Here is a 22,112-nt window from a genome sequence, read left to right on the forward strand (position 1 = left end):
AGTCAGATAGAAAACATACTCTATATGACTGATCGTGATGACGAACTGAGTCGATTTCGCCACGTATGCCTGTAAGTTTGAAATCGATTTGATATACTGGTAATCTGCTTTTCTCCGCAAGAAGCTGCTTATTTATCAAACCGCCAAAATCTTCACGAAATTTTGCATAGATTATTACCTAAGACATACAAATTGAACATACATACGTTTGTATATACTAGGATAACATAATACATATATTTAGTATATCAAAGCTATCGTCTTCAACTACAGCGCCAAGCACTTAGCTCCTTTCTACTTTCTCTCCGAGCCTATATTTATTCTTGTGCTTTAAGTTTATTATGCGTTTGATATATATTCAATACCTTCATTACTTTATTCGCTCAGTCCTTGAACGCAAATCGAAGCATGCAAGGTGACAAGAAATTAATTAGTTCTCTACTTTCATAGCTAAAGTTGACCATGAGTAATTCCATGAAGTGAAATAAAACGGCGACGTGATTAGTAATTTCTATGAAATGGTTTATCGCTATCTACAAACATATATACTTATGTAAGTAGACACGAGCACTAAATGAAGATGTGTGGCCTTAGCTAGAAATGTGGCACGTGTTATTATTTAATCAGCAGTTAATTAAATCTAGAAATAAGTCATATTGCTGGCTGAGCGTAAGGAAATGTAGCGTAAATTCAAAGCTGCTTAAGGACATTCTTGGAATTTGGTTCAAATTAAGTTTGCCAGATATTTCAGTAAACCGCATATTGGGGAATAAGATACCTATATATTATGTAATCATCAACAATACTAGCGCTACATCTCAGAAGTTTACTATTCGTTTTGTATGAAGCGAACTTTTTCATCCTCTTTTGACCTTAAACACGTCCTTTATCCATTTTAATGCCGTTTGGGTTAAAGCCATTCTTAAATACATCCTCAATGACTTTGCTTATGATTTTGTGTAAGTTGCACAAGTTGCATGATGGCAAGACGCAGAATCGTCCTGAAACAATACATCCAATTTGAGTGCCTTACAGTATATCTTTTTATACCTTTCTACTTTCACAGAACGTTTGAGAAGTATTAACGACCCAACTCTTTGGCTTGCGATCGCTCCCCAAATCATTATGCATAGAGAATGCTTTTCAGTGTTCTACATATTCATCTTAAAAGCGTTTTTCATTTCTCCGTCTTACCCTCTGGGCACCGTAAGCTCAAGATCAATTTTGCATTCATCGGAAAAAATAACATTTCTCCATTCGTCCGATGTTCACATTTGAAGGTTCTCAGCTCAATTCTAGCCATTTAAAAAAAAATCTCATTTTCGCATTGAGAAGAGGCTTTTTTACGAGTCTGCAAGTTTTTATACCCATGTCGTTTAATCTTCCTTAGATTGGCCGAGTGCTGCGTGCGCTTTCCATGGTGCCAAGGAGCTTCTCTGGATGCTTTTAAGCAGAAGTAAAACGTTCATTGAGTCATAATTGTTTTGAATGTGTCGCTGTCTAGCCTCCAAATCAACGTTCGGGATTTGTTTGCTGGCCCTTTCGAAAAATTAAAGAAAAAGAATGGAAAATAGTATTTCATGCTTTGCTTTCGTCAAAGAGTTGAGAATACCAACGAACTATATATCAAACACAATAAAAGATTTCTTGGATGGGTTTGGGTTAACTTCAACACCTCTCGCAGTCAAACAGTCAAACATGCGGGTAATTTGACATTTTTGCGGTTTGCTTATCAGTTTACAATATTGCTGAGCTGATGAAGGAGAGCTTTGACATGTTGTATTGTTGTCGCAAAATTTTCAAAGTTTATATTTGCAAATTTCTGTTTTCCGCAGTATTGTTTTTATTGTATAGAATATACATACATGTGTATATAAATATGTATATACATATGTATATCAAACACAACAAAAATAACTTCCTTCTGGATTGTAAGCTCAATTTCAATGCGAAGTAAAATGCTAAAGTTGACATTACTGCCACCACATGCAACAACAAAGCAGCAAAAAGTCGTTTTTTTGGTGTTTTTGTAAAGCGAGTCTCCGCATCAAGCATTTCAAAGTCAACTTTTGTTCAAGCTTTTGCTTAAATATGCTGGTATTCCTTTGTGTGTTCGTCATATTTACTTATATATGTACTTATACCTATATAAAGCCAAACATTGCATACGCACAGGCGCATTCACACATTCAAGCAAAAAGCGAATCCACAGTTATTACAAGTATTCACTTTTCAACTGTGCGTCGTTTGAAAAGTATTTAAGGCACTTTTTAGCTTGGTTAGATGCTGTTGTCTGACAATAACTTTCTTTCGTTCGCTTTCGCCCGCAGTTTGGTTGGCGCTCGCGTTGTTTCTTCATTCATTGCCAGCTTTTTGTTATCTGCTATTCATATATATAAGTAAATAGCTTCATGTGTGCCTTGTCCTATACCAAGTTTGTTAGTGAGTTTTCCCCATACAGTCATTTGTGGCAATTTGGCAGCAAATCAGTTCGGCATTAGTGCTAATGTGTTCATATTTTAAGCGCGATAGGCAGTAGATCGGTTTACATTGCAGCATTTACCTTTTTTTGTACGGCAAACAAATTTTTTGGTATGAAATTTATTTTCTTATTCTTCTCTTTCTTTCTCTTTTATTATATCATTGCTGGAAACAATATGTTCAAAATTTCGTGACGAAATCTTGTCAAATAAAAAAGTTTTCGCCACAACGTTTAGTACGCGTATATAAAAGGTGATCCATTTAGAGGTTCCTCAATTTTTTGAACAAAAAACATAGAACCCTCTAATTTTAGGGGGGATGTTTATTATCATTCGAAAGAACATTATTTGGCATATATTTCTTAAAGGCAATCTCTTTCAAATGCTAGCCTCGGCTACGCGTCAGATGTTCCATCCGTTAAATCAAATTGGCTCGTTCGAGCATTTCGACTGGTAATTGAAGTTTTGCTCCAAGGCCTGTATTGAAGCAGGCTTGTCCTCATAGACTGTAGACTTACATATCTCCAGAAGAAAAATTCTAACGGTATGATATCACACGATCTTGGTGGCCAATCGACCGGCGCGAAACTTGTAATTATCGGCTTATCGAAGTGTTTTCTCAATAAGTCCATTGATTGATGCGATGTGTGTGAACTTGTGCTGTCATGTTGAAACGAAATGTTGCCGAGATCACAAGCTTTAATTTCAAGATTCGCATAGCCGGTTATAATGCCGCAATAACGGTCACCATTGACGGTTACGTTCTAAACGGCATCATTTTTGAAGAAATATTGACCGATGATTCTGTACAGGAAAAACGATATAATAGAAACCACTAATATTTAAGCAAAATTTGAGTTTTGGTTATAAAATGGTTAGATATTGGTTATCATACTAGTTACCATACTGGTTATATATTGGTTATTAAGAAACGATATATTCCATTAATATTTAAACAAAATTTGAGTTTTGGTTATAAAATGGTTACATATGGGTTATCATACTAGTTACCATACTGATTATATATTGGTTATTATATCTGACAATGATTTTCAATTTTGTTTTTCTTTAAATACGTTGTTTCGCATTTTTGGAAACAATATATTATTTCCATTAAATGCGGTTAAGCGTAGTACTAATATATAGTTTATAGATGCGCTGCTTATATGAAATATCTATCCAAAAACCACACATACCTTCATTTATATCTGCCTCTGTTATTAATCTTAGCCATGCCCTTCAGCCCATATTCATGCACTAACTAACTAACTAGTAGAGGCAGCGCGACCAAACTGCGCACACATATGCATATATGCACACATACTACTATAAATTAATGCTGTCTGTAAGAGTATACGTGTATAGAGAGCTAGCTTAGTACGCCGTCTAACATTTGCTAAGTGGGTTTCTACTCTACTTGCGCGCGCTGGCTGCCTTTCAGCACACAACCTTCACACATTAGCAAGCGGCTACTCGCCACTTAAGTGTGGCTTATACTAGACGCAGGTACACATACATATACTATGCATACTTGTACAAAAGTATAAAGTTTCATTAGTGTGCTTTTGTGAATGTGTGTGTGTGAGCTAAGAGTAGGGCTAAGTAACAGCACATGTATGTAAGTCTATAAACATTTGTGCTTACTTATAGATGTGTGTGTGTGTGTGTGCATTTACTTTGTTTACCTTTTTAAGTTTATATGTCTATAGCTGCCTTATATCTGGCTGGCTTGCGCAGCCAAAGTGTGCTTTAGCCTTCAACGACAACGTCATCGTCAACACCATCGCCGCCTTCATCATGGTCGTCATCGAAAATCATTCAGGCATTAAGCAACCCTGCGAAAGTTGCTGTTACTAGCTGCCACCAACAACTTTCTACATATTTTCCTCTTAGCGCTGCTAGTGCTACTTATGTGCTTTTCTTTTGTTGTTGTTGCTGCAGCTGTCGTAGGCGCTGCACGTGTGAATTGATTGGCAGCAATGGCGCACAGAAACGAAGTTTAATGTCGTCCAATTGAATTGATGGGAAAACTTGTGCACACACACACACGCAACCTTGTTTACTTACATATGTATGAATAAATATTTACATTTGCGCTTCACACACACACGCGCACACACAACAATCCAATTATGTGTGGATATCTATTCCGGTAGAACTCTTCAAATATTGATTTTAGCTCAGCGGTTTCAGGTTGCGTATGAGTGAAGTGGGTGTGCGCCTCACCGCGTTTTTCCACCGGTTCAATGTGAAGTGGTCATTGAGCTTAGCTCTAGCAGGCTGCTTGCTGTACAAGGCTAGCTCTTTTTTTGCATTATTCATTCATGGCAAAACATCACTACTTCTTTCCATCATTTTTTTATTCCACTCTATGTTTACTTTTTCAATTATTATCTTTTCGGTTTTATTTATTTATTTTTTCTTAAATTCTATTTGTACCCAGAATAGTGTAAATTAAGTTAGCCACGAAGTTTGTAACACTCAGATGGAAATGTCGAGGATCTTAAAGAGTTTATATGGCACATATATGTATATGATCATTTATCAGCGAGATGAGCTGAGTAGCTTTAACCATATCTATCTTTCTCTCAGTAGGTACGCGTAAAAGTCCCGCAGTTTTTGAGATATCAGTCTGAAGTTTTGCACACGTCTTTTTCTCATTCAGTCGCCACTGCTCTGAGGGCAAAAATGTTATCGGATTACAATAGCATATAGCTGCCATACAAAATGTCCAATCAAAGTCAAGTCCTTGTATGGAGAACCCTTTTGTTTTACAAGATATCTTAACAAAATTTATTACAGTACACAAACGAAAGCAAAGCTATTATCTGTGAACAAATTGTTGAAATCCGATTGCAAAGGCATATAGTTTCCATACAAACTGACCGATCCAACTCAAGTCCTTGCATGGAAACCTCTTTTATTTGGCAAGATAGCTTCACAAAATTTGGCAAAGATTATTATCCAAGACATCTCTAGAATCTTCGAAGGAATTACTCAGATCTGGCAACTATAGCATATAGCTGTCATACAAACAGACCGATCCAACTCAAGTTCTTATATGGAAACCTCTTTTATTTGAAAAGATAGCTTCACAAAATTTGGCACGGTGTATTTTCCAGGTCAGCGCTATACCCTCCGAAAATATTGTTCCGATCGGACATATATAGCATATAGCTGTTTTTATACCCTCTTTTGCTATAAGAAATGCACCTGTAAAGGGTATTATAGTCGCCGTTAACATTTTTACTTGTTTTCATATTTATTAATATTTTTTGGCTTTTAATTCTTTGCTTAGTTGTTTTCGTGCTTTGCTGCATAGCTGTTGAAATAAATTAAAAATAAACTGAACGTAAAAGCGCTAAAGTAAATATTTTTCTAAATATAAATTTACTCGCATACGTAGGTATGCTTCTAAAAATAAAAAAACCGCCTTTGAAGATATGGACATGCATACCACATACGTTTGATATTTTGATTTACTACGTGCATATATGTATGTACATAGATACTATATGTATATTATGCTAGTTTTTCACGCTTATTTATGTCAGTACTGTTTAAGTTATAGGAGATTTTCAGTTTAAAGCCATGATAATAAATTTCTATAGAGCAATAAAATGGCGAAAATTATATATTTTAATAATATTAATAATAAAGATCAATAAAAAGCATAGAAATATTCATTCATCAAACTTCGTTTTGGTATACAATTAATTTCATGAAATGCCTTTGCATTTATGATGCTCATACGCCCTGTACACCTCCGCTGCAGCATGCCCATAATGAAGCGTTGAGCTTTAAATGTGAATATCTATTGAAAAATTATTTGATAAAAACAATATATTGTTGTTTTTTTTCTATAGACAAATAGACAACAATAGGATAGTTCGGAAAAAGTAGCGTATCTATAAATAATGTTGGATGTTTAAGAGTTCAAAATACAGGGCTTTGAATGTGATAGGCATGCTGTTTGGGGAATTAATTGCTGACTGATGCTAACATTGAAAAACAAAATATTTTTTTGTTTAAATTTTTTTATACATTGTAAAATTTTTGTACGAAATTTTTCGATTCAAATTTTTTGTTTAATTTTTAAATTTTTTTTTAATGAAAAAATTTAAACAAAATCATATTTTTTCAATCAAAATTTTGTCTTTAATGGTGGCAAGTGCAATCTTTTCTAACGTTTTACATGCCTTAATGGCTGCACCAACCAACAAACTCAATTTTCACAAGATGGCATCTCTATTCTTTTCCTTTTTCTAATTTTTAAGCTTTTTCTAAAAAAATATTTGTTTTAATGCATTTTGTTTTAAGGTGGCAAACCCGTTTACTTACTATTTATAAATATTTTTTCTTTGTATTGCCTTTAATGGTGAATAGTGCCATCTGTTTTAACGTTTAATATGCCTTAAAAGTTGCATCAACCAAATAATAACTTTTTCAAACGGTTGGCAATCTTATCATAAATTTTTTCTAATTTTTAACAGCTTTCTAACAAAAACTCTAAGACTTATTTAATTGTTTACAATAAATTTAAGAGTTTTTTTATATATGGCAGCACCGTTATATATCTTTTACGGCAAATATTAAGTTAAAATTAAAATAAAAGAAACTTTGCATTATTTTGGCCGAAAAGCCCTTATGGTTGTGCGAAGTAAATAATGTTTTGTTTTTAAATGGACACCTTGTTATATGCTATTTTTGAATTTTTAGTCGCTCTCTCTAAACAACTTTTTCACACAGATGCCAACATAATTTACATTTTAATTTATTTTTAAGCGCTTTCTCAAAAAAATAAAAACTATTTAATTGTTTCGTTTTTTTTACGATACATTTAAGTGCTTTTGATTTTCAAAACAGTTGGCAACCCTGTTATATATTATTTCTAATTTTTAAGCACTGCTTCGAAATAAAATATTTATTTTACTTAATTTTGTTCAATAAATTTAAGTGTTTCGGAATAAAAAAAATTTCAAACAGTTGGCAACCCTGTTATACATATGTTAATTATAATTTTGTAGCTCTTTCTCAAAATTTAATATATGGTTTAATTAATGTTGTTCAATAAATTTAAGTGTTTTATAATAAGTTCTTTTTCAAACAGATGGCAACACTTTTTTTTAATTTTTAAGCGCTTTCTCAGAAAAATATTTTATTTACTTAATTTTTTACAAGAAATTTATGTTCTTTAAATATATGGCAACACCCTCTTCTATTTTATTTTTTGTGGACAAATTTTACAGTTAAAATAAAAATAAGGCCACAGAATTCAGTTTCAAATCACTGTAAAGGTTTAAACTTGATTAAAGGCGTGAATCTAGTGTTACATTTTTGTACATACATACATATGTATGTACATCTATCCCAAAATGCATTGGTGGTAGTAAATTTCTCGCTTCTTGTGTGTGAAAGCCGCTTAATTAAAAAAAATATCATTTAAAGATGTTGAAAATTTCTGTAACTTTTTTCATAAAACACGCGCTAACAATATGCTGGCAATTACGCATATTATTCTCTTTCTTGCTCACAATGCTATTAACTAATTGTATAGCAGCATTCCAGTGCAACCCAAACGCCATTTAAATGAATAACGATGAGCTACAGAACCTCCATGGACCCAAATTCTGAGTCATGGCACTTGGCCGCCAAAAAGGCACATATCATTTCCATTTGCAATTCCAAACACAATGCCAGCCGCCTTTGCAAAACCCATTTCGCCTTTCATTTTATTAAATTACTTTTACGCCTACATAATGGCACTTGGAGCAATTTTGAAGTGCCTTTTTGAAGAGGTCGAACGAAAAATGCTGACATAAGCCAATGATGACTTGAAGAGATTTCAGTTTTGTGTGTAATTTTTTCATTTTTCTTTTTGGCCACATTTCAGCTGCAGTGCGAGTTTCATAGTAGGCGGCGCTGTCCAGCGGCTATAAACTCATAGAAATATAGTGTATACATAGAGACATGTATGTCATGTAGTTTGGTAAATTTAATCAACTCTGAGAAATTCAATAGAATTTTCAAAGGCAAAGTGGCAGATTATGCTGAAGTGTCTGCTGTAAGTGGCATAAAGTGCAAAATTGCTTATGGATAAACGAGCATGCTTGTGTGGAAGGCTCAAAATCTATTTTGCAGTGATTTGAGTACAAAACCCCGTTTCTGTGTAGGTGTGTGTGAGAGTAAAGTACGTATATTTTTGTGTATAAGATTTACGTTTTTCCTCACCAATTGCTGTCCATCACTCTGCTTAGCTTATCTTCATTGAATTCACTGTCGTTTGCAACGATTTGTCTCATTTATTTCTTTGGAATTGTGGACTCCGATTACTATACATTCATGTGTGTGTAGATCTTAGCCTACGTCTAGGCTTTTTCTTTTGCTTTCGTTGATATCATTCCTTTCGGCTAATGAATCTGTTTTGTGTCATCCGTTGTAGACAATTGTATTGCCTTCTAGCTGCAATCCAGACGTTTCTAAACATCATTGAGACTTATGGCCCATTTGTCGGCGTATAGCAACTGTGATTAACCGGATATAGTTTGTTTGTTCTATTTTCATTCAAATATTCATATATGTGAAATGAATGTTGTAAGAGTAGATCTGAAATAATAAGAATATTTTCTAAAGAAAATAGATTATAATTTAGAAAGTAGCTTACTGAAAACAAATCCTCTTTCTGGCCATATCATATGTAAGGCAGAGATTTAGATAGTCTTCATAACAGTGGAATATGGCTTCCTAATCGTTATCTGGTTGCCCAATTTTTTTATACCAGTTACCAGATCGCGTAAGGTAACTAGGGCAGCAGGAACATGATAAAAGTATCATATTTGCGTTCAAAAAGAAATAAAATAAATCAGCCAGCTTACCGCGAAATCCTTAGTTGAGACAGAGATTCTGGATTGGCTTAAAATTTTCTATAAAATATCTTGTACCATAGACTGTACAAGATTATAAGTGATTGGGCTTAAAGCATTCGAATTTTAGTTATACCAGTTTATACCAGATTTTTAATTATACCAGTTTATACCTGTTCACGTATTATACTTAAGGCGGCACAACAATTATGAAATTGTCATATTTGCATTCGAAAAATGAGACAAATTAAGTTATGTCTACTCAACTTGAAGCTTCCAAAGATACATACATATTATCAAAGATTGGATAGAGATTTTTAATAACCTGTAAAAAATTTGAAATAATTTTATTTCAAATAACTTGTACATATTATTTTTTCAGTTAGGCGCATATCTATTCGATTATTTATTATACCAGTTTATACCAGATCACATATGGTACCGAGGGCAATAAAGCAGCGAAAATCTTCGAAATTTCCACAAAATACTTTACAGTATACAGCTGTACATCGTTTCGACTTATAATTAGCCGAGTGTTATACCAGTTCGTATATGTCTAAAATATTTTATATCAGTTTATACCAGTTCATATTGGTCGAAAGTTTTTTATACCAGTTATAACTGGTCTAAAATATTGTGAAAAATATTTTCTCAAGAAATTTTTAGCAAAAAACGGAATCCCACCTGTGATATTTTCAGCTGCCTAACAGCGCTTTTCTTTGTTTAATTATATCAGTTTATACCAGTTATTACTTATTCCAGCTTATACCTGTTTATATTTGTACCATTTTTACCAGCTTGTGTTGATCCAAAGTGTTGTAAAAGTATTCTACAGTAAAAATTTTCGCAAGTATTTAAATAAAATATTATGAGGTTTCGTTACTGGAAAACTTTCCAAGAAAAATTTAACGTAAAAAACCTAAAAATTGCAATCTACCAGATGATAATGCTATGATATACTACGTCGTTATCATACATAGACCTCCTAGTCCTTAGTAATGCTACCTGAAAGAATAAATTGAAGAAATCATCTCGAATCAGTAATTTCATTGCTGAATAATATATGTTATTTTAATATTTTAATTTATTTAAAAAAAAAATGTCTTAGAAGACACTCAGAGGTGACTTATTGCGTTATACAAACCTAGAGCTTTGCAGCTTAATTCCTTCAAGGTGCTGTAAACATTGCTCCAAAATATTCAAAATTCATAAAAAATATTGCGCAGCCTTATTTTAAATAATAACTTCCAATACCACACTTTTTATTATATATCATTATTTATTCTGTACACAAAACCTTTCATTTAATACCCCCCTCAATTCATATGCCCATCTGTTCTCTTATATATATGTATAGTACTCCCACATATGCTTCTGCGCTTATTTGCTTCGAGCAGCATATGTGCCACAACACATTTACCACCAACACAGACACGCCCAATACATCATTTAATAATATCAAATTGTTTGAGCTCCCAAACTGGTTTGTTCAAAACGCCTTCATGTATGCTACATTTCTGCTACGAATGCTAAAAGCATACGTTTACCTTTCACCATTGCTGACCGAGCGCAAGTCAACTGACAGTTTAGTCTACGACGTAACATACAAGCACAAATTTGCCACCGCTTAGTGTTTTCAAACATTTTCGCTCAGCATTTTGGCAACATATCTCTATCAAATTACCATTCTTGGCAATTTTTGCACTTTACATTCGACACACATACGTCAGTTGCGCAGTTCAGCGGCTGACAGCAAGTCATTCAACTGAATTGCTTTGTCCCACATATATTCATATATATACTTTATCTGTGTATTTTCCAAAGACTATTTGTATGTGTGCCTGTTTGTCTGCATGTCTGCTTCTCTCGTGTGACCCTGAGCTGCTGTCTGTCATTGTTATTATTTAGTTGCTCATATCCATAAAGGCAGACTATTTAAAAAGGGTTCCAACTGCTTTCAGTTAAATGTGAGAATGTATATGTATGTGTGTGACACACTGCCAGCTCTTGTTATACTATATAAGAAGGATGTTATCCTTAATTTAGTACTGAATGCTTTTATTTTTATTTGAAAGTCTAAACTATAAAGCGACATTCTAAATTAAAGCGGTGTGGTTATATGTACATATATACTGCACTGTATATGTGTAAAATATCATATGTATATATGTAAGCATTCATGTACACCCAACTAGTTTGCGTCTCTCCCCAAGTGTCACTAATATCCACTGTGGGGTTTCCACAGCTCATCTTTTATTCGACGCATTTGCCTTAAGTGCCTTTGTTTTCCTTGTTTTTGACTGCTTTTATTTTTACATTCTATTTCTCTGTTTTGTCTTTTTATCGTTTCTTGCATTTTTTCGTTTTTGGGTCACCATTTTTTGCTATCTCAGCTGTTCCGCGTCGTTTACGAAATTTCAGCGCTTAAAAGTATGCAACGTTTTGTTAGTTCAGCTGTAGTACGCTTGGCTTTTTTTCTTTTGTGGTAATCATATTCGTGTAGGCACTAATATATATGTGTGTGTGAGAGCAGTGCATGCAAAATTTAAGTTTTCGGGCATAAAGTGGTCACTTTACAGTGCTTGGAAGATATATAGTGTTCACTTAATGGCAATTCAAAGAAATTGAGTATGCTAGATCTGTGTATACAATGCAGAATACTTTGTTTTCAGTTGGCTCATAGTGGAGTATGGAGCCTTTTTTTAATTGTTAAGCTAGGTATAAAAAAGCAGCTTTTTCATAATTTTTGGGGAAGCTTCTGCATAATTATCAGGGAAAAGGAGAATCGAGACTTAAAAGAAAGGAGGGAGAGCATTAGTGTATATAAGATAAACCCGTGAAGATATTTCCGGTTTCCGTATACGGTGATCAAACTGAGGAAAAATTTAATCCTTAAGGTCTATCAATTCTCAAAATATAATTTTTCACCGATGCCAAGATTATTACACAAATTAATTCAGTCAGACATAAGCATGAGCTATGTTTCGTGGAATATTCTAAATAATATCCATTTTTTCCAACTGATTATTATACAAAACCGATTTTATACAAACCCACCCTGTACAATTTATAGTCAGATTGCATTACTCTATCAACACAACTCTTCCCACACGTCTTTATAACAATTTTGTTTCAAAAATGGGTTAGAGTTTACTTAAGAATGAATAACTTAGAGCCATAGTCGCGATTCCAAGTAGCCAGAGGGATATTCTGAACTTTTGAAGTCGCATGAAAACTATTTCCGATATTTTTGGCTACCAATAAAGGATTCCATCACTGCTTAATTTTCAAAAAAGGCCTCCCGTAATACATATGTGGTAAAAATTCCTCTTTTTCGATTCCCAAATACGTAAAAATTATACAATATATCAGAATTGAAGACATTCGATTGGCCAAAACTGAAATGTTGAAACCATATGGCAAATACAATTCGTATAAACTATATATACCCTATGAATGTAAGGGCTAAATTGGTTATATGGTTTGGGAATTAAAATATATTGCTTTCGAAGGAAGCGTTTGTGGCATATTTTCCCAGGAGTTCTTCAATTTATTAAAAATCTCTAGTTTATAGGAACGACAAGAAGTTCAGTTAAGCTTATTTAGGTCAAGGCAGACCATGATAGCAGCTCTATCGCATTTTGATAGAAATATTCTTTCGAACCCTACTTGCATGTTTGGCGTCATTGCCCTGTTGGTACATAAAGCCCTACTAGGGCCATTTTTTATGCTGCTCTAGGCTATAAATTTGTACTCAGCATCTGCTCATAGGATTTTTCAGTCATTCTACTATTAGCATTTACTATTAGCAGATTTGAAGGACCACTATGGGTAAAGAAATCCCAAACTAAAACATTTCCAGCTCTGATCCTTATGGTGCTTGGGATGCTCTTAAATTGGAACCTCTCATGACTCTTGCAGCTACCTTTTAATGGTGCTTTGCATGCTTTGATTGATAAACGACAAATGCACCGCGACCTTAGATCTATTGTCTTGCATACTCTTACTTTGGAGCGTTTTCTGCCGCTTTAACCAACCTTTTTTCCGCCTTTCGTATTTTTTACTCAGATTTGTTCTCAACACTTCAAATTTCTGTTATCCCAAAAAAAAGTCGAATAATAGTTTTTGAAAAACTTTAATCGTGCCTTCAAGTTCTTTGATGATGATGAGATGAAAAGATTTCTGATTATGATCGTTTCACGTTCAGGTCTCTTTTGTAGCAAATGATATTATAAATTATACTACCTTAACTTTTTTAGCAGACAAGCAAGCACTTCAAGGTCTATAAAGACAATAGCGCAATGCTCGAATCTACTAGGGTCACACTACCTTTTTTTTTGCTACCAAAACAGTTGGCAGGTAAACACGACACTTTCATTATTTTTTATAAAATTTAAGTGCCCACTTTTCTATTAAGCAAAAAATAGCAGTTTGCGTAAAAGCAAAAACAAAAAAAAGAAATGAGAATGCGCGTGAAAAAGCACAGAAAATTACATTTATACAAATTAAACTGCCTGCGTGCACACACACATACATACACACGTATGTCTAGATAATGCTTGAAGGGAGCTTTCAGCAGCATCCAAAGCGTTTATAAAGGGAATTAGCGAAGTAAAAAAATTAAAAAAAGAAACCAAATTAAAGCTAATGTTAAAACAACCAAAAAATACACAACAGTAGCAAGCAAAACAACAACAGCGATTACGTATAGTTAAAGCAAGATTTTATACATACGCGCATTACCGCTTTGGGGACTGCAGAAAAGTGTGTCAAGGTTGCTAGCCGACAGCACGTTGCATGCCACACGCGCACTCGCATGTAAAGCAATATGTCTAACTCGCTAATATGTGGGTTAATATGCGTTTGCGTGTTTGTGTGTGTGCGCGGGTGACTTTGCTAAAAATTGCAGGTAACATAAGCGCGCTCACTTGCTTGCATAAATTATGCTTTGTGCATATGTACATATTTGTGTTTGTATGTGTATAGTTGTCGCTTTTGTAAGCTACTTGGCTTATTAAATTTACAAAAACAAAGCTAATGTTTTTTTAATTCCTCTTTAGGTGTACCCGAGGCAATGTTGTTAGGCTTGAGTGGCTTTAATGAGTATTTGTTTGTTGTTTTCGTTGTTGTTTTTTGTAGTAGTCGCATTTCGCTGTCATTCTAAGCATGCTCTCATGCACGAAATTGAATAAAATGTCACTTTGCTTGTTTAGAAACCTGAAAAAATAAATACATTTTTGTGTACTGAAGTGGGATGGGAGTTTAGAGAAGCAGCTGCTTCTAGGTTTTTAGGCTGTAAGTGTCTTCGCTTTGGTGGTAGTTTAGCTCAGAATGATTTTCATAGTCTAATCTGGGTATACTAAATTTGTAGTGCCCAGCAGGAAATGTTATGGCTCCTATAAAGCAGATATACTATAAATGATCAGCGTGGCAAGCTGAGTCGAACTAGTAGCGTATTAGACTTAGTATTTGAGATAACGATTTGAAATTCTGCAAACATTATTTTCTCCCTCAGAAGTTACTAATGTATGGCAATTGCCGATATTGGACCACTATAACATATAGCTGTCATACAAACTAAACGATCGTTATCGCGTCCTTGTATGAAAAACTTCTATATTTGAAAAGATATCTTCATGAAATTCGGCACTTGTTATCAGCGACAGCAGCGCTATTGTCTTCGAAAAAATTCTTTAGATCGGACTACTATAGCATATAGCTGCCGTACAAACTGTTTAATAAAAATTATGAGCTTTTATGGAAAACTGTGTTTATTGACAAGAAATCTTTAGAAAATTTTGCATGAATTACTATTCCAGGCAACGCTACAATATTCGAGGAAATATTCCAGATCGGAAAACTATAGCGTATAGCTGTCATACAAATTGGCTGAAGAAAATCATATCCTTGTAGAGACAATTTTTTAATTTGACGAAATATCTTCGCGAAACTTTCCACAAATTATTCTTCAAGGCAAGACTATAATATCCGAAGAAGTTTTTCAGATCGGAAAACTATAGCATATAGCTGCCGTACAAACTGTACGATCAAATTGAATTTCTTGCATGGAAGTTTTTTTAGTTGTGAATGGGATTATAGCTTCGATGCAACCAAAGTTAACTTTTTTCGTGTTTTCTCTTAAATTTAATCGCTTTCATTTGTTTAATACCTGATAATATAATTTTTTATAAATTTTCCACTTTTTTCTCGTCAAAAATTCTTTTCGCATTTTCCAGCTTGAAATTAAAATAAATAAAGTTTCTTCTACTTTTCACTCTAATTATGCTAAGAGCTGCTAATTCACTCTGCAAAAGCAAAGTTTTTCTACGCCAAATTCACTGAAAAAGACTCCGCCACAACGCAAGCAAACAAAGCAAATTAATGTAATTAAAAATCACTTATACGCCCTGTAGCCCCAGCGGCACAAACACGAAAAACTTCACTGAGCGGCTTTGCTTTTACATGTTTTTTCTGTTTTTTTTATGCATTTTAGTACAATTTTATTGTGCGCTTTTACGAATCTATTAATTTTATACTTTTGTTCTCCATTTGCTTTGCTTGTGAGCTGGAAGTGCTGTTTTATTGCAGACTTCAAGCAGACGGTGGAAAAAATAATAGTAAAAATACAGAAAAGAACAAAAATAATATAAAAAAATTAGAAAAAAGCAAAAAAAAAACATTATCAAAAAAGCGAAAAAGAAATTATATAAATTTGTTTAGTGTTTCCTTTCGCGATTTGTGTGAGCGTGAGGAAACCTAATTAGGCAAGCGCATTAAAAGCTAAAAACCATTATAGCTGCAATAAAAGGAGTACAGAGAGCGGTGATTATCAAAGCAGTATTGTCGAGTACAAAACTTGAGAGCGCACAAATAGAAAGTTCAGAGTAAGCAGAAAGAAGTTGTTAATTAATGATTTATGCAGAGAAAAGCAGGTGTGCATTTGGTCTGTTGGTAAAGAGCGTTCATTTTGTGGCAGCGAGCTGAAAGATAGATCAAAGACAGTTGAAGTGCCGCAACTTTCTCCAAAAAAGGGTGCATCATCGCAAACACACATAAATTTAAAATATTTTTTTTTTCAAGGAAAGAGCTCTTGCGCTTTCTCTCATACAAAAGCTCTGCTAAAAATCTATTAAATTTTATTATATATATATTTTTATTTATTTTAAAACTTGATGTTCTCTAACATTTTCCACAACTTTCTGCTATTTCCAGATCTTCCCTCGTCATCATCCTCCCTGCATTCCACATATCACAGCAGTAAATACAATACGAATTGTACAAACGATGAGACAATAGTGATAGAGCCTGGCTGCGAAATCACCAATAAACGCTGCCAATGCTGGCCAACGTTGCGCGTGTGTAGCACAAATAGTATCGACGATACGGATGCACCGGCGACGACAGATATACGATGGCATTTCAAGACATTGGAGGTGAGTGAAAAACAGTTATTTGCATAAAAATGTGTAATTATTTGACCCCTATCACTGATTGTATACTAGCAATTTAGAGAATTAGGAGTTATCGGTATTGAGTATTCCTACTTAAATTTTTCGTAAACAAAATATGAATCATATTTTTAGTAATTATGTATAGTTTTGTTGGTAAAATTTTTATTTTGTTTTTGATTTGTCTCTTTGTTAAATTATTTAATTCTTTTTATTAATTTGCCAGTTAATCATCGGTGATCACGACAAAAAATATCCACAGGTGATACATATCATCCAATGTATCACCGGTGATACATATCTAGAATAAGGAGTAGATTTTTTCGTGGTCACCGGGGATACCTGGCAGCTACGTGCCAAAAGAAATAAAATTTATTAAAATTAATTAAAAATGTATCTAATTAAATTAAATATTTTTCTCTTTTAATAAAGAAATTAATAAAACAAAAGTTAAAAAATGGATACAACCTAATTAATTAATTAAATTTTAGATATTTTTTGAAGATATTAATAAAAAAATTAGTTTAATTTTTTTTATTAAACTAATTTTTTATTACTTAAATTTAGGTTTTTTTTTAAATAATTTCTTAAACAATAATTTTTTTTTAATCATTATATTAATATAATTGCGCTATCAGCCAAGTAACACATACATATCATACATCCAAGTTTTTAATCTTACTATTGGTTTTATTAACAGCTGGCTTTCGTTTTTTATTTGAATTTCTGTTTTTTTTGGCAATTTTTTCTATTTACCACCTAATTTTTTTTAATAGAATTTTGAACTTTTTATTGCTTTTCTAAAAATTGTGTATTTATTTAACTGTTTTATGATGCAAATGATTTTTTAAATTTTTGAAATATTAATATTGATAAAAAATATAATTTTTTAAATATTAATTTTTTTATTTTCACACCTAGTAATTTTTATTTTTATTTTCTTTGTGATCTATATAAATTAAATAATTAATACTTTTTATTTTTTATTTTTTTTGTTGGTTGCGTTATCAGCTAAACATTTCTTTATTTTTGTTGTTTTTTTACTTTTATTTTGTATTTTAATTATTATTTTTTGAGCAAATTTTTTTATTATATTTTAATTTCTTTTTGTTAATTTATGCAATTTAGTTCATTTATTAAAAGAAAAAATAATATTTAATTAAAAATCATTTATTTATTTAATTGTTATTATCTAAATTAATTTTAAGTTTTTGGCTAATTTTTCAGCATTAATTATTGTTTTTAATAACTTAGTTTTTAGTATTTTTTAATAATATTTTTTTTTTAATTTTTAAATAAATTTTTTTTAATTTTAAACAAAAGTATGTTGACTATTTTTAAATATTTATTTTATGTTTTTGATTACTGTTTTTTTTTTTGCAAAATTTCTTTAATTTAAATAATTTTATTTATGTCATAAAAATTAGATTTTTTAATATTTTTGATTTAAATAAAGTTTAAAAAAATTTTATTTAATATATAAGATATGTTTTTTTTTATTTTTTGCCGTTAAAGATCGGAAGAGCATTTTTTTCAGCTTTTCTATATATTTTTTTTTTTATTATTTAAAAAATTTGTCTCTTTTTTATAAGCAACTTTTTTTAAATTTTTTTTATTTTTTTGGCAGAAAACTAAATTTTTTTGTAAATTTTAATGTGTAAAATACATTATAAATACATTATAAAATACAGTATATAATTTTTGTGAAAAAACTTATGTTCTAAAATTAAAAATTTTAATGTCTGGCACATATTTTTTGGATAAAAAGGGTTTTGCAAAAAAATATTTTTGTTTAAAAGAAATCTCTATCTCCAATTTTTTATGAAAAAAATTAAAGATTATTATTTCCCAATATGTTAAATAAAATTTTAATTTCTATTATATATAATAGCATTCTTTATAAAAAAAGATTGTGGAAGTAACTGGAACTTTTCGTAAAATTATAATTTTTAACCATTTAAGTTTTTTTTATTAAAAAATGTGTTTAAAGAACTAAATTTTTTTAAATTTCTATAATTATTTGTTTTTTTTTAGAAGCAAAATTTTTACTATTTTTTTTGCTCTCAATAAAATATGTTTTAAGTTTTTTATTAAAAAAAATAATTATTTTACCATTATAAAATAAATTAATATTTAAATATTAAGCCAATAACTCATATGGAATACTAGTTATATTCGATATCACTCATACGCCGTGGCCAAAATTGTCTATACCAGCTTTTCCAAGGTTACGTATACGCGATGTGACATAATGCTATAAATGCTTTGCCAAAAAGCTGAAATTAATAAATTCATTGATTTTGTCCCTCCAAACCGCAGAGTGCAACCCAGAAACCTCAAAAGCATACGCCTTATTTACTACAGAATGAAAACATATAATATAATTAAAGTCGGATATGAACTAGTAACCAGGCAACACCACCCAACACACTCCCCAGATTGCATACACACATATGCATTAATAGCGTACACTATAAGCTTTTGTGCAAACATAGTGTGTATGTGAATGTTTATATGCACCAATGTGTGTTCTCATTTGGCTGAAATCACATTTTCATTTGTGCATTTTCAAAAGGCTGATCTCAAAGGATGTGCCCGAGTTGGAAGTATGTGTGCGGGTGTCTCTGAGTATGTGTGGTGGAATTAGAAATGCAATAATGTACAGTTCGCTGAATTAATGCAACAACTTCAAGCGAAACCCACACACACACGCTGCCCCACACATCATGCCAGAAAGTCATACGCTCGTTGTAGAAGGCTATCAATTTATCAGTTTATGCGCTCGTCATGTATGTTTGTACCTGTGCCTGTTGTTGTTGGTTTGCCGATAATTCAGCAAAATCAGCAGCAATAGCGGCAGCAACAGCAGCATCATCATCAAAGCTGGTTCTGTGCGGTCTATCTATGGTTTGCGGTAAACTGGCTGACTTGGCTCGCTTCTATTAGCGCATATAATGTTGCTTTTGTTAGTGCACTACAACAATTTGTTGTTTTTGCGCTTTTATGCTGACACAAAATCGATTGCAAATATGCGCTATAAACTTGAAGAGCTTATTTGTGACATATATACGCGTGTATTAGGGTAGTTCGAAAATATTTTTTGTAAATGAGATTTTTTTATTTGAAAAAAATTATATTATTCAAAATTCTAATTTTTAAGAACAATAATCGATACAATAAAGGATTTTTTAAACGCACATGTCAGGGACAAAAACGGTGGAAGACAAATATAATATTAGGAACACCCCTAACGTATGAAACTGTATGCCAACAAGTCAATATTTTTCAAAATTGGCATTTTTGAGGACAATAATCGCTACCATAATCGATTTTTTGGACATTGCTGTCATATACAAGAATTATCGTTGAAAAATTATATATTAAAAACCACCATAATGTATACAACAGCATATCAAAAAGTCGATCTTTTTCAAAATTAGAATTTTTAGGGCCAGTACTCGATCGATTTTCTTAAAGATGGAAGTCATAAAAAAATAGGTTGAAAAATTAAATTTAAGAACGTCCCTAACGTATAAAATTACATTTCAACAAGTCGATTATATTTCAAAATGAGAATTTTTAGACATGGACCAAGTTATTAAATTTAAAAAAAATATGAACATCCCTAATGTATACAACTGTTTATCAAAAAATCGTTATTTTTCTAAATTAAGAACAATAATAAATAACATAATCGATTTTTTTTAACATGGAAGTCCTTAAATAAATAGAAGTTGAATATTTACATATTAAGAACGTCCCTAACGTATACAACTCTATTTGATATTTTTCAAAAATTTTAGTTTTAAGTCCAATACTCGTTACCATAAAAATTTTTAGTTTTAGGTCCAATACTCGTTACTATAAGAATTTTTTTTTTAATGAACAAAAATTGAGAATGAAAAATAAAATAAATTGAAATATTAAGAACCCCCCTTATGCACACAACTACGTGTAGTTGTAAAACAGATGAAAGCATTTTTAAATCCGATTTTAGAATTACGAAAATATTGAGAACTGGCATTACCTTGAAGTAGATGTCATTGTGTGCTTTAAAGCTCATTTGTTGCTATTGAGTTTAATTGAAAGCACAACTTGATATGACACTTTTGTAAGTTTAACGGAATAGGGTCAAGATAATCCACAATGCATTGTTCATTGACCTTAAGAGATGGAAACGAGTCCATTATTTTCATTTATTAGCGGAGCAATTTAATATCCTTTTTAGATGCTACTAAGACTCACTCTTTTCAGCAGGAATGGATGTTGATTTTCAAATGACTTTTTTCGAGGTGTGACTGATAACTCCTGGCACAAAGTACTTAGAACAATGCTCATTATCTGTATGTATCGGGATTTTTTACCTCCTTGCAAAGATTATTATATCGATACATCGGTGTATGATCCTTAGAACGTTGTCCGTCACGTTACTGATTGTGTCTAGGACTTTCAGCCTCACTAGTATAAGTACGTCGTGAGCATATACAATCATTTTATTGGCTTCCCTTTCAATTTGTTCTAGCATCTTATTAGCTACAAGTGATCAGAGGTATGGTGACTTTACACCCCTCTGAGTAGTTCCCATTGTCGCTGAACTTAACAATCTGGCTTCGTTTCATACCGCATAAATCCTCCTGCAGCTCAGTGGAGCTTTTATCCATGCTAGAAATGCAGGCTCTATCAGGGCTGCTTCAAGACTGTTAACGATTGCGTTTTTGGTGACATGGTCGAACGTTCCACTTATGCCAAGAAATATGCTCCAAAACTCTTTCTATATTTAAAGTTAGCGAGTGCAGTGTAGTCATCGTTGATCTTCATATAGGCGGACTGCACATTTCTTTCTTTTCCTGACTTGCCGCAGAAGCTCTTCCACGTTTTTAGGCTCTACAAATAACTTTTTTATACTACTTAAGTACATCCATATATTTCCTACAGGGAGACACATCAGTGGTCAACTTGGCTAGTTTTTCACTGCGCAGAAGTGATCCGAGCTAACTGTTCCACCAAAAGGGCATCGATCAACTCTTTGCATATACTGGAGAACATGCTTTTTTGAGAACGTTTGTGACCATTAGTGACCGTTCCTCTAGTTCAGAGATTAAACTATATTTCAGAAATCTACTAAAGACGTTGTTTAATAAAAGAAGATAAAGTAGTTATTTTTTTCTTAACCATTTCCTTTCTTTCAAAAATCTCGCTAAAAATATTTTCTTGCACTCAAATTGTTTCTGAAAGCTACATATGTATATCGACTTGTAAGTCGAAAAGAAATATCATAGTGATTTTTCGGTTTTTTGCTACATCTTTTTAAAAATTTTTAA

At 32.4% G+C, this 22,112-nt stretch overlaps 1 protein-coding gene across 4 annotated transcripts in view; it reads left to right on the forward strand.

Annotated features, from left to right (window-relative positions):
• Positions 1-22,112, forward strand: part of LOC120777423 (cysteine-rich motor neuron 1 protein) — a 179,081-nt gene that overhangs the window by 106,366 nt on the left and 50,603 nt on the right. For all 4 annotated transcript variants that reach the window (XM_040108727.1, XM_040108728.1, XM_040108726.1 and 1 more), the window contains exon 5: positions 16,556-16,776. In XM_040108727.1, the coding sequence (XP_039964661.1) occupies positions 16,556-16,776 (221 nt within the window). The remainder of the gene's footprint in view (positions 1-16,555; positions 16,777-22,112) is intronic.

This window comes from Bactrocera tryoni, chromosome 5, assembly GCF_016617805.1.
Source record: "Bactrocera tryoni isolate S06 chromosome 5, CSIRO_BtryS06_freeze2, whole genome shotgun sequence".
NCBI lineage: Eukaryota > Metazoa > Arthropoda > Insecta > Diptera > Tephritidae > Bactrocera > Bactrocera tryoni.